This window comes from Dermatophagoides farinae, chromosome 6 (genome assembly GCF_024713945.1).
Source record: "Dermatophagoides farinae isolate YC_2012a chromosome 6, ASM2471394v1, whole genome shotgun sequence".
NCBI classification, from domain to species: Eukaryota; Metazoa; Arthropoda; class Arachnida; order Sarcoptiformes; family Pyroglyphidae; genus Dermatophagoides; species Dermatophagoides farinae.
Genome location: NC_134682.1, coordinates 2869546 through 2881890, shown reverse-complemented (window position 1 = coordinate 2881890; position 12345 = coordinate 2869546). Strand labels below are relative to the sequence as shown.

The window sequence follows — 12345 nt, the reverse complement described above, 5'->3', positions numbered from 1 at the left end:
GTGGCTGGATGGATCGTGTTAGAAAAATGTTTTCCTGGATCTAGCTAGATAATTCAGTGAAGATTTTATTTTCATTCGTTCATCCGTTTACTAGATCTAATGACTTCTTTTCGTAGAATCCGGTACATGAAATTTCTCACAGTAATAGTGTTAATCTTCGTTCATTTAAAGTTTAAGGGAACAAGCCATTTTCTACGTTTTTGTTTTCGGGGTTTTTGTTTTCGGGATAATTTTTTTTCGGGATAATTTTTTTTCGGGGTTTTTGTTTTCGGGCATTTGGTTTCGGTTTTCGGGGTTTTTGTTTTCGGCGTTTTGACCTACAACCCATTCATTGTGCAATTTTTATTAACAATTTTCCGGTAACTGTTATTTATGATACGGCTTGTTCTGATAGATTATTATAATAATAATTGCCATGCGTCGCCGATCGATATATTAGTCATCAACATTTTTTGATGTTTTTTGTCGTTTTTGATGAGCTAAATTTTTCTTTCGATCATCGTTATCATTTTTAAATAAATAGTCGAGGCATGTGCTACCAATTCATTATATTGGTCTTCATCAAGTTGTTGTGATTGACAGGGCCGGCCGAGAAAATCGCGAGGCCTTGTGCAAAAATGGCTTAAAAACTTGAAGCTGCGAGGCCCTTTCCGCAACCGCGGAAAGGGCGAAAACAGCGCGAGGCCTTGTGCTGTGCACAGTTTGCACAGGCACCTCGGCCGCCCCTGGTGATTGCGAATAGATATCATTAATTTTGGTCATTGTGTTTTTTACTCTTCTTTCTTCTTTCGTATATGTTTGCCAAAAAGCCGAAAATTTTTGCTGGACATTTTCTGGGGCTGCAAAATCGGTCAATTGTTTCCTAGATATGAAATCTGAATATATGAGTTAAAAATATGAAAATAATAATAAAAATAAAATGCCCATACTTATCGAATCATTTTGTTTTTTTTTTCAATTTTTTTAATTGGTTTAAAACCATTAAATACGTTTTCTATCTTCGTCAATTTGAATGTATCGTCTTAAATGAATCAAAAGTATGATTGAAACAAGATATATAAAGATAAATGATATAATTATTTACTTTCATATGATATTGACACCGTTTGATCTAAGATGTCTGGTGGATTTATTTCATCTTCGAATTGGAGCTCAATGTTTGTTTGCTCCTTATGCAATGAAACTACAAAAATCATTTAAAATACGAGTTTCAAAGTATGAATCAAAATATACTTACCATATTTACGAATTGACGATGATTCAGAGCCCTAGCTTTGATGAAGTTTATTGACCTGACCACAACCTCCATAAAATTTGTGAACTTGATGGATTTAGCACACAAATTTTGTTGATGTATAATACAATGAAAGTTGGTCAGGTTTCTCGGGCCAATTTTGTTGTTAACATTTCCAATAAACCCTTTTCGGGTTCCAATCATGGCTGGTGCACCGTCGGTGCATATTCCTGACAACAAATTCCAATCAATTGCGAATTTTTTGAAATTGAAAGAAAATTGTTTATTAAGAACATAAAACAAAAAGAGAAAGAAAATAAATGAAATTAGGACAAAGAAAATTAGGAAATATTTGACAAATACTGAATAAACCTGTTATTTGAGGTTATCAGACTTAATCAAATATGATAGCAATAAGGAAATACAAATTTAAATTAGGAAAGAAATAACACATTCAGAAAGATTGTGAAATAATTTCACAATTAAAAATTGGGACAAAAGTTCATGAGAGGACATCGGATATTACATCCCCCCACTTTAAGACGGAAAAAACAGGTGAGAAAGGAAAGAATCAAGAAAGAATAAGGGGTATGGAAACTCACTTCATCTTCAATTTCTAGAATAACCAATGGATCATCATTGCATTTTCGTTCTTGTTCCTTCATTTCTTCATTATTTTTATCGATCAATTTATAAAATTTCCCTATCAAGAAAAATGGAATAGTCGCCAATAAATTAATCAGAATATCCAAAGTTATACTCCAATATCCAATTCGATTATCATTATTAATAATGATTTTTCTTTCTGCAATCATTTCGGCTTTTATTTCATTCGTATTTTCTTTCATTACTTTTCCAATTTCAGAAACCAATTCTTTCATCAATACATTCCAATCTAATACATTTTTATCAATATCATAATTATTCATTACTCCATCCGATTGCATAGTCATTTCATTGGAGTGGAAAAATATTTTCGGATAACCACATTTAGGCTTCAAATTCGATATATTTTTTTCATCCAAAATTTTGTCATTTTGAAAATTCGATTTTATTTTAGACAATTTTGTTGACATATTTGGTTTACGAGTAGTTGTGGTTGTTGAAGTTGTAGTAGTAGTAGAAGACGATGTGGTAGTGGTAATAGAAGACAACGTGGTGGTGGTGGTGGAAGAAGACGACATAGTGGTGATGGTGGAAGTTGTTGGAGATGAAATCGGGAGAATTGTCGAGACACGAATTTTTGGAAAAAGAATTTTTTTATTCAACCTTTCACCTGATGATGGGTCTTTATCGAATAATGAAATCAAATTCTTGGAGATCGATGTTTTTTTAAGAACCAAAGATATTTCATTATTACCCATGTATTGACACTTTTCAATTATCATAAATTCATCTTTTTTACAGCCAAATTCATAACGTAAGACTTTATTGAGATTTATGGTATTATTCCACTTAATTTCATCAATTTTTTTTTCCAAAATATTTGAACACATCAGATTCAGCTTCATGAATAATAATCTTTCGGGCTTCAACAATCAATTGATTTACATCACCATCCCTTTTAGAGACAATACCATAAATTGAATTTATTTTTTCTATTCCATTTTTTCTTTGATCCATTGTATCATGGCACAATCTTTTAAGATGGTACATAGGTCCATAAACAAATTTTTGCTTGATCATGAAATCTTGACGAAAATCTTTTAACAGATCCTCATTACCATACGATGGATGAAAGAATTTTATCTTGTAATGATACCCAAAAATTGGGACGACAAAAGAAAAGATGACCAACAAGAAAATTAATTTAGATGCCATAGTAGATTAGTTCACTTCATTTACACGACGAAAACACAACTGATGATAAACTGTTGGAATTGTTGTAAGAAAGATTGAATTACTGATTAATGTCACTGTTGAGCGTATTTGATTAGTACGATCAATAGTGAACTATTTCTATAAATTAAGCATGTTTAGCAGTTATTTATAATTATTAAAAAACCGTTTAAAACCAAACTATTGAATCCATTATTATTATTGAATCATATACTTTCAAGACTCTTGCAAATTCTAATATAAACCAACGTGGCTTGAAAGATTCGTTCGTTTTTTTTTAATTTTTTTTCTTCGTTCGATTTTCTTATTTAGAATTATTTTTAAATTCGATTTTTTTTTATTATTAACCATGACGTTTTTTTTCATTTTCGAATGTCTAAAAGTCGAATTTTTTTTCATTTTAGAATTTCAAAAAGTTGATTTTTTTTCACGAAAATCATTGTGAGCATGGGAGAAATAAAAACAAAGGAAAAAAAATAAAATAAAAGAAAATATAGAAAATAGAGGTATAATAGAAGCAAACCGTTCATAAAATTTGTACTCATTCCAATTTTAACAATGTTTAGGGGAAAAGGGAAAAGATTTTTTTTTTATAATACAGTAATACCCCGCTTAACGCGGGGGTTACGTTACAAAAATTCTGAGCGTTAAGCGAAACAGCGCTAAGCGGGACTATTTTTACATAATGCATTTTTACCCTTCATATACAATGTAACAATGTAATGTAATGTAGGGTAATTGTACAGCGTTATATCGAATCAGCGCTAAACGGGGCAGCGTTAAGCGGGGTATTACTGTAATTGTTTTGTTAATAATAATGATTATCCTATGTACCTACCAACAAATAAAACACAGGAAATACTTACGTGTTGCTCGTGAGCAATATCATTTGGCGGTATTGAGATAATCAACGAAATTCGAAAAAAACACAACTAAAATATAAACATACAATATATAAAAAAATCATTTACTTTAAAATCAATTGGTAAAGTTGTTCGTTAAAGCTCTATCAGCTTAGTTAGTTTCCAATACTAACGTCCGTCTGTATTACTGGCCATAAAATCAATCATACGATTGATAAAATTTGCTGAAACTTTCGACCAATGCAGTTGGAACAATTTATAGTAGAACTAAGCTAAAGATTGTTCTTAACTTACATGTATTTTTTCAAAGTACTCTAATCGATCTGGAGCAATCAATTCTGAATATGATAAGAATGTGCGTTTGCTAATAATTAATAACGATTAATGATTTATCATACCTGAGACACTAATTAAGCAATGTACCATTGCTACTGGATCCCGAGAAGGACAATCTGTCATGATTCCAAGAATAGAGCTACATTACGAAAAAGACTTACCTTTTAAATTGAAACGCAGGCAATTTCCAATAAGGTTAAATTTTGCTATGACTATCAACAAAGCCCAAGGTCAGAGCTTTAACAAAGTAGGTATATGGCTAAATGATCCGATTTTTTCACATGGACAGTTGTATGTGGCACTGTCCCGAGCAAGAAGCCGAAATGGCATAAAAATAAAATCAGAGAATAACCTGATGCGCAATATCGTTTATCAGGAAGTAGCATCAAATCATCATCATTTGTAATCATTTTTTATAATTTTTTTAAGATTTATAAAATAAAATAAATTAAATCAGCTTTTTAAGCCAGGGCAGGCGCGAAGCGCCTGACCACGGCTGGTAAAATATAAGTTCACAACAAATCCAACCTAACACGCCCAGTTCAGAATTCAAAATTCACAATCGAGAAAATGACAAGTCCAAACTAACACGATCGGTTCAAAATCGAGAAAATGACAAATCCAACCTAACACGACCAGTTCAGAATTAGTGCGGATTTGATGAAAACACGTTAATTTTGCCGTGTTTGAGTGAAGAAAAATTTTTCATCTCCCCATTATGCACATGCTACATCTTTTGTGAATGCACGCTACATTTATGGTGATCCGTTACTTTGATGTGTGTGTGCAAAAAATGTAACTGTATGAATAGATACTTTTGAATATCAAAAAAGTTCTATTCTCGAAATCGAAGCACATGGTCCATACAAGCTTTATATATTGTGATTTTCGATTTTCGATTCATTCTTTTCCACGTGGTCGTTCAGTCAACATATAATTTCATTTCAAATTTTATTAATTAAATCTTTTTTTTTAATCATTTCGTGTAGGTATTTTTTATTTTGTTTTTCTTTATTTATTAACATTCTTAAATTATAGTTTTTAATGGACACGATAAGCGAAGAAAAATATCTAAAAACTAGTGGTACTAAAAAACAAATACATCACATTGCATGCAAAATGTTGTACTTTGTTCGTCTTTTTTTAAAAGATGAATTATCAATTGATGAAGAACAAATTTACAAAACCAATTTATTGAATTACATGAAAATAGCCCAATCAAACTATTATAATGAGCTGTACATCAAAAAGACAATCATCAAAATTTATTAAACCCAAAAGATATGAACTGACATCGCATATATTGGATGGCAATAGTTTGCAAAGAAGTCGTGGCAAGATCAAACTGGATTTATATATCTTGATGATGCTGAAATCAATAAACTGTTGAGTGATCTGTGTAATCATGGCCATTAATTGATTATTGTTGTTGTTGTTATGGCTTTTCTGTTTTGTAAAAAAATTCAAAATCAAATATATATATGTCACGAATAAAAACTAATTTGGTTTTATTTCAATTTTATTAAAATGTAATATGTTACAAAAGACACGTTCGCTTCAACTACCAAGATTCAAGTGACACGTTTTTTCCACACCACGTTGTTTTCCTCATTCACGACTCTTCATAAATGTCGTGACATATATATTACTTATAAGTACATTCACATAATGTATATATAAGACTTACTTTTTTTTGGTTTGATATCGGCTCCAATTATCAAACCTTTTATTGATTCTGTGTTTTGCATTACTAATAATCTTATTATACTCTCCCCCTTTTTCCACGGTTTTTGCCCTAGTATAATGTTCTTAATGTTGCAAAGATTCGGTTGAAGGAAGTTTATTAAGCAGCATAAAAGTGAAACTTACCAATTAATGATTCCACCGCTTTTCGTAGGTCGGTTGGCAGATTTTTGAAAGAATTATTATAAAAGAGAATTTCAACAATCAAAAAAGTTCTGATGAAAAAACGGTGAGTAAAGTTGAATCGGTATCAGTCAAATTACAAGAATTTTGGGAATCTAATCCCGAAACATGGTTGAAAAAAGCTGAATATCAATTTCGTTTGGCTGGCATCGTCAGTGAAGAATCGTTGATCAGATATTAACATTGAAAAAAAAATAATAAGTATGCGTCGTGGTGTTCGTCAAACGTCGTTTCCGGCCTTGTCGTCACGATTGATCCCAAAAACATGTTGTCTGTCGCTCGCTCCAAACGTCACGCTCGTTTTTCGATTTCTCCACTCTTCGCCTAGTCACCGTCACACTTGTTTTGGGCTGTTCATAGACTATGTTATGCGTCAACATTCGCATCGATCATTGTCAACATATTTTATGCATAAAATGTATGAGAAAATTACGAAAAGAATCTCATTTATGTTCAATATGTGGAACGCATTCTGGCCGTTATATTTCGGCATCAACTCATCGAATAACACACTCAATCGATTTGTTGATAAGGTGAACGTAGCCCAATTAGCGTCACTGGTAGCAAAATACCAGAGCTGCTGTGGAGATTAACGAAGCTTACGAAAACGCTGTCACTTCCCGTGCTATTCAACGGTGGTTTCAACGATTTCAAGAAGGTAATTTTAGCCTGGAAGATCGACCGAGGTTTGTTCTCTGTGTGTGATGATGTTTTGTTTGAAAAGAGGAAGAATTGTTATAACGTTATATCTGAATAATCACTATTGTATTTATTATTTTGTATTGTATGACATTGATGAAGCTCAATAATAAATTTATTCCATTTTCTGCTTCCATTGAATGAACACGTGTTTATTTTATTTCATACTTCAAAAAAAATACATATTCATTTTTATTGATAATAAAGATAATGATGCAATTTTGATTACAGTGAACTATTTCTACTTAAGCTGTCGCTATTGTTCGCATATTGGACATTTTCATTCAGTTTCATGTTGGCTATTTAAAATCATTCAATTTTCAACACACCTCACATTCTTTGTAGGTAGGATTGTTGGGCCGTTTCTTTTTTAGTGTTCGTTTGCAATTTTTGATTTTTTTTTTGATGTTCGCGGTTTTTTTAGGTGTTCGCGGTTTTTTTTGGAGTTATACGAAGATATATACCAAAAAAAAAATCAACTGGAACACATATTGTTGCGTCCATTAAATGGAAAATTCATAAACGTACGTGAAGCAAACAAAAAACAACTTATGGGAAACCGATTAAGATTCCGAAAATGAAATTTTGCATTTTCGGGGAAGGCTAAAGATTGGCTGGGTTTCGCACACTTGTTGAATACGATGCTGGCCACGAATCCAATGACGTCGGAGGAGAAATGGTAGCAAAATACACTTCGTACCATTTATTTATTATAACTTTAAAGACACTCTGGCTCAAAGGCACTTGTGTCAGATAAGAATAGAAAAGAGATCATATTATAATGTTGACATTAATTATTTCTGGATACGATACACTTCGTACTATCATGGTGAAAGATTCTTGATGCCATTAATTACGAAATTGGCCCAAAATTTTGTTGGCACAAACAACATTAATTTACTCGAACAACATGGACAGTTTGGTTTGAGGCTTCAAGGCTGTAATCATGCCGCTCTTCGCCTCGTCACCGTCACACTTGTTTTGGGCTGTTCATAGACTATGTTATGCGTCAACATTCGCATCGATAATTGTCAACATATTTTATGTATAAAATGTATGCGGAAATTGCGAAAAGAATCTCATTTATATTTAATATGTCGAACGCTAAATTGATGATAATGACCGATCAAGATGAAGACGGCTCGCATATAGCCGGATTGATAATAATATAATCGAATTTAAAAACTCACATTTATAATATTCATTCTTTTTAAAAAAGGATTATAAATGTCCTTTTCTGGAAGATAATGTTTGCAAACTAAATGGTTTTTGCTTTTTTTCACATGATGAATCTAATGATGTAGAATCATTTAGCAAATTTCCATCATATATTTGTTATTACTTCAACTTATTGAACAAATGTAATTGCACCGTTATGTTATTGGTGACATTTATACTCACCTTTATAATATTCATTCTTTTTTAAAAAACGATTATTGTTCTATTACACGTCATATGTAATACAGCTAATTAATAAACAACATTTTAATATTTCAATTTTGTGTTTTCTTTGTTTTGTTTTTTGCTGAAATATTATCACACTCTACAATGGAGATTGCCCCTCTGCCTCAGAATAATTTTGCTGTGTGTTTATGTCGACCCAGTTACAATTCTTCGAAACTACAAAGTACAGTAGTATCTGGAATTTTGTTGTGTCTAAATTTTGGTTGATTATTATGATTCTGATGATATATTTAAAATCAATAGATTCGATTTTTATTCATCTAAATATTATGTTTGCTAAAAAAGACCTGTTGTTCATACACAAAATGTTATGCAAAAAAACGACTGGTCTTTTTAGCAAACTTAATATCTTCTCAGATATCAGTCATCGGGTAAAACAAATGAACAAATGTAATACAGATGGTTAGTAATTCTATTTTCGAATTAAGTGGTAAATTTGTTTTCAACATTTTATCTGAAAAATTCGATGGTTTAGCCATCGAATGTTAGTTGTCGTGTTGATATTGTTAAACGTGATTATAAATATTTAATATTTTAAAAACTTTTTTTCTTTGATTCATTTATTCATCCATTAACGTTATCTTTATTATTCATTGATTTATCCATTACAATTTTTTGATATTAAAAAATCATGAATAAACAAATTGAAAAAACAGTTTTGCGCAGAATTGTCATACAATATCATAAAGACGGGTTAAGCATTCGAAACATAGCAGAAAAAATTAAGACCAGTAAATCAAACGTTCATCATATCATTAAAACATACGATCAAAATAATCAAACGCGATCAAGCCACCAGGTCGTCCTGGACCGTCAGAACGGACACTGAGAAGACTAGGTCGTCAAATTGAAATAACGCTGGCCACAGCAAGCAAAGAATTGGCGAGCCACATGGATGTTTCCGCAAACACCGTTCGGAAATACATTCCGATGTTGGAATATGGGGCCAGAATTATCTGCCACTGCTATCTAAAAAAACAAAAACAAACGCCGGCTATGGGCAAATAAAATGGTTGAAATGCCCACGGACTATTGGAAAAAAGTGATTTTTTTCGATGAGTGCCGGTATTCGCAATTCAATGAACTTACGTATATCGTAAGAAAAACCAGGCATACCAAGCCAAGAGGCTACAAGCCACCGTGAAACACAACGGTTTCAGTGTGATGGTTTGGGGGTGTTAACATTTAGTCATTGACTATGTAAATATGTAAACGTTCGTCATACCATGATTGTCATTGCGCATATGTGTGGCTACGGTGACAGATATATAAAAAGAAATAACTCGAATCAACCATGTGCTCTTCTTGACTTGTAATGATTGCTCTATCTCTCTCTCTCTCTCTCTTTCTCATCTATTATTGTTTTCTTAATGTTTGTGATCTATTCATATTTGTATCGTTTATTATCTTCATCATTATCTTCAATTATCAATAAACTATTTCTTTATACTTAATTGTGATTGTGTCACGTATTGCTTCGAATAAATAACAGGGGGGCTATATGGTAAGATTTTTTTCGGCCTGATTTAATTATAATAACAATAATCATTATTCCTTGAAAATAGACATGGTGGGAGATCAGAGCTAAGACTCTGCTCTAATGGCATGAATAGCGAAGAATATATCAATATGTTGGAAACGACGCTATTCCCCATCTTCCGTGATAGAAGAAATAAAGTAAAGAAAAGGAACTTCCTTTTCCAGGAAGATGGGGCGCCATGCCATATGTCAAAGCGATCACAGGATTTTATCAAAAAATCCAATATAAAAAAACTGGAATGGGTTGCTCAGAGTCCGGATATGAATCCGATCGAGCACCTATGGTACTCGTTGAAGCGCCGATTGAAGCAGACAAAGCTTCATCCATCGACTCCTGTTGGTTTATTCGAGCTCCTGGTGAAGTAATGGGCTGAATTACGGCAGAGTTTGATAGATCGGCTGATTGAAAGCGTGCCAAGCCGATTTCGAGCTTTTAAAAAGGCTTTTATTATATATTCATCATTTATCTCATTGTATTCGTTTCTTCTTTTTGGTTCGATTAATAAAGTTAACTTAAACATTTCCAACAGGTTATGGGCCCGAGCAGCTTACATGCTACGCATCGTTTCTTTTTTTTCCTCATGCCTCTCATCTTTGATCAATAATCAATAATGACGCAACTGAACCCGAAAAACGTTCAATTTTTAAATTTGGACAAAGTACCGTATCATCATTGGTATGAATCGATCAAGGAATGTCTTATTGCAATGGAGTGCGATGATTATATCGACCCGAAGTTTGACTATAAGCCGAAGAATGGTCTAATCAAAGAACAAAAAATCGGAATTAATAACAGCAAAAATTTAATCAAGTCATCACTCTGAATTGCATGGACCGAGAAACAGTGATCAACTATGAGACACCCCTTGAGAAGATAAACAAATTAGAGCATAAATATCGATCATCACAAACCAGAAATGTATTCGACCTATTCCGGCAAAATCACAAAATCAAATATGAAGGTGACATATCTAAATTGTTTTCCGAAGTGAAACGAAATGCGCTACAACTGGCTGAGAAAAATCTTAAGCTTCCTGATTCATGTATTGTAGCCAAAAAAAGAGAACCAACTATCTATTTGGTGGTGATGGTTTGTTTTTTTTCTGTTTTTTAAAGAAAAAAAAAAGATTCTTGTCTCATTTCTGGAACTTATTTTGATCAAATCAAATCGAAAAAACACGATAATGAAAATCATGTGAATTTCTAAACGGGAAAAAAAATCCAAATCTAATCCAATTAGAATAAAACATTTGTCATTATAAATTCAGATTCTTACTAATTATATTTGATATAAAACCTGCACATTATGCTGGATTGAATCAAGTTTTTTTGTGATTCCAGATCAGTAATCACTTCTTTAAATTTATATCCATTTCGATTCGTTATTGTATCATTCCAATAAGGATTCCTAGCATTAAAATCTCCATAGAAAATAATCGGCAAATTAGAATAATGATGAATATCATCGATTTTGCTTTGATGTATATTCATCCAGTGAAATTGAATATCGTTTGCCATCATAAAATCACTTGTAGCAATCGATCGAAAAGTCAAGCCATCTTTGTCGATGTCTATTTTTTCTTGTCAAATTAAACTAAACCATCTTATTCTTAAGTTAGTTTAATTTAACAAGAAAAAACAGACAAATTTTTTTAAAACAACATTTTAAAACATTTCAAAGGCAATTTAATAATTTTTTGAGAACCGGGATTTTTTTTTTTTTTTGAACCGGTTCGGTTCCCAACAGACCTGGAACCGGGTGCAAACCCTACGTGTAACGCACGAAAACAGGCAGCAATTATATTGTAAATATATTTTTAAAAATTATTTGAAAGTCAGCTTCACCGCGTTGCAATTGTTCGATTAGTATGCTGTCTGGACATCATTCCTGGTTTTTCGGAAGCGCTGGATGAAGCACATAAAGACACTTAGGGAACCAGACAGCTTGAAGATAGCAACCGGTCGGTAGATGCAGTTTGAGGAGATTATCGTAAAGAATATTCCATAATAGAGGAGAACATTTGGCTCCTTGTGGACACCCACGGCTCAGTAGTTTTTCGGCTGATTCCCCACATATTGTGGGATTACTTTGACGATAGATACTTTCCATCTGTCCGGGAATGTACCGAGCTTTATACATGCATTGTAGATGTTTAAGAATAAGGTGGGAAAAAGATTGTTGAGATGTTTGATGATGTTGGCACAAATTCCGTCTTCACCAGGGCTTTTATTATCGTTTTCGGTCAAAATGGCATCATATGCTTCTTCGGAGCTGAATGGGACGTCGTCCAATGTTGTCGGGTGGGTCGTCAGGAAAGAATTTGTTGAGCAGATGACTAGCTTGGCGTATTTGTCCATCCGTTGTCGGTTTTTATTGTTTTTAGGCTTTGATTGAGATTTTTTGGGGTTTTGCACCATTTGTATACTTGTTTCCAGACGGAAGAG

General features: G+C 32.7%; 2 protein-coding genes across 2 annotated transcripts; one reads left to right on the top strand and one right to left on the bottom strand.

The window, feature by feature from the left end:
- Positions 1-246: 246 nt before the first annotated feature.
- On the bottom strand, positions 247-2745 carry LOC124494104 (uncharacterized). The gene is made up of 5 exons (XM_075731623.1): positions 1837-2745; positions 1238-1464; positions 1085-1183; positions 930-1021; positions 247-875 (listed from the first exon to the last, which is right to left on the bottom strand). Exons 1-2 carry the CDS (start codon positions 2743-2745, stop codon positions 1435-1437), a joined length of 939 nt encoding a protein of 312 aa, XP_075587738.1. The 3' UTR covers positions 247-875; positions 930-1021; positions 1085-1183; positions 1238-1434.
- A 6399-nt stretch (positions 2746-9144) lies between these two features.
- On the top strand, positions 9145-11141 carry LOC142597595 (uncharacterized; the record flags this gene model as incomplete). Its single annotated transcript, XM_075731850.1, has 3 exons — positions 9145-9367; positions 9472-9514; positions 9927-11141. Coding segments are annotated over 3 exons (606 nt in total), but the record flags the coding sequence as incomplete, so codon positions are not given.
- Positions 11142-12345: the final 1204 nt, after the last annotated feature.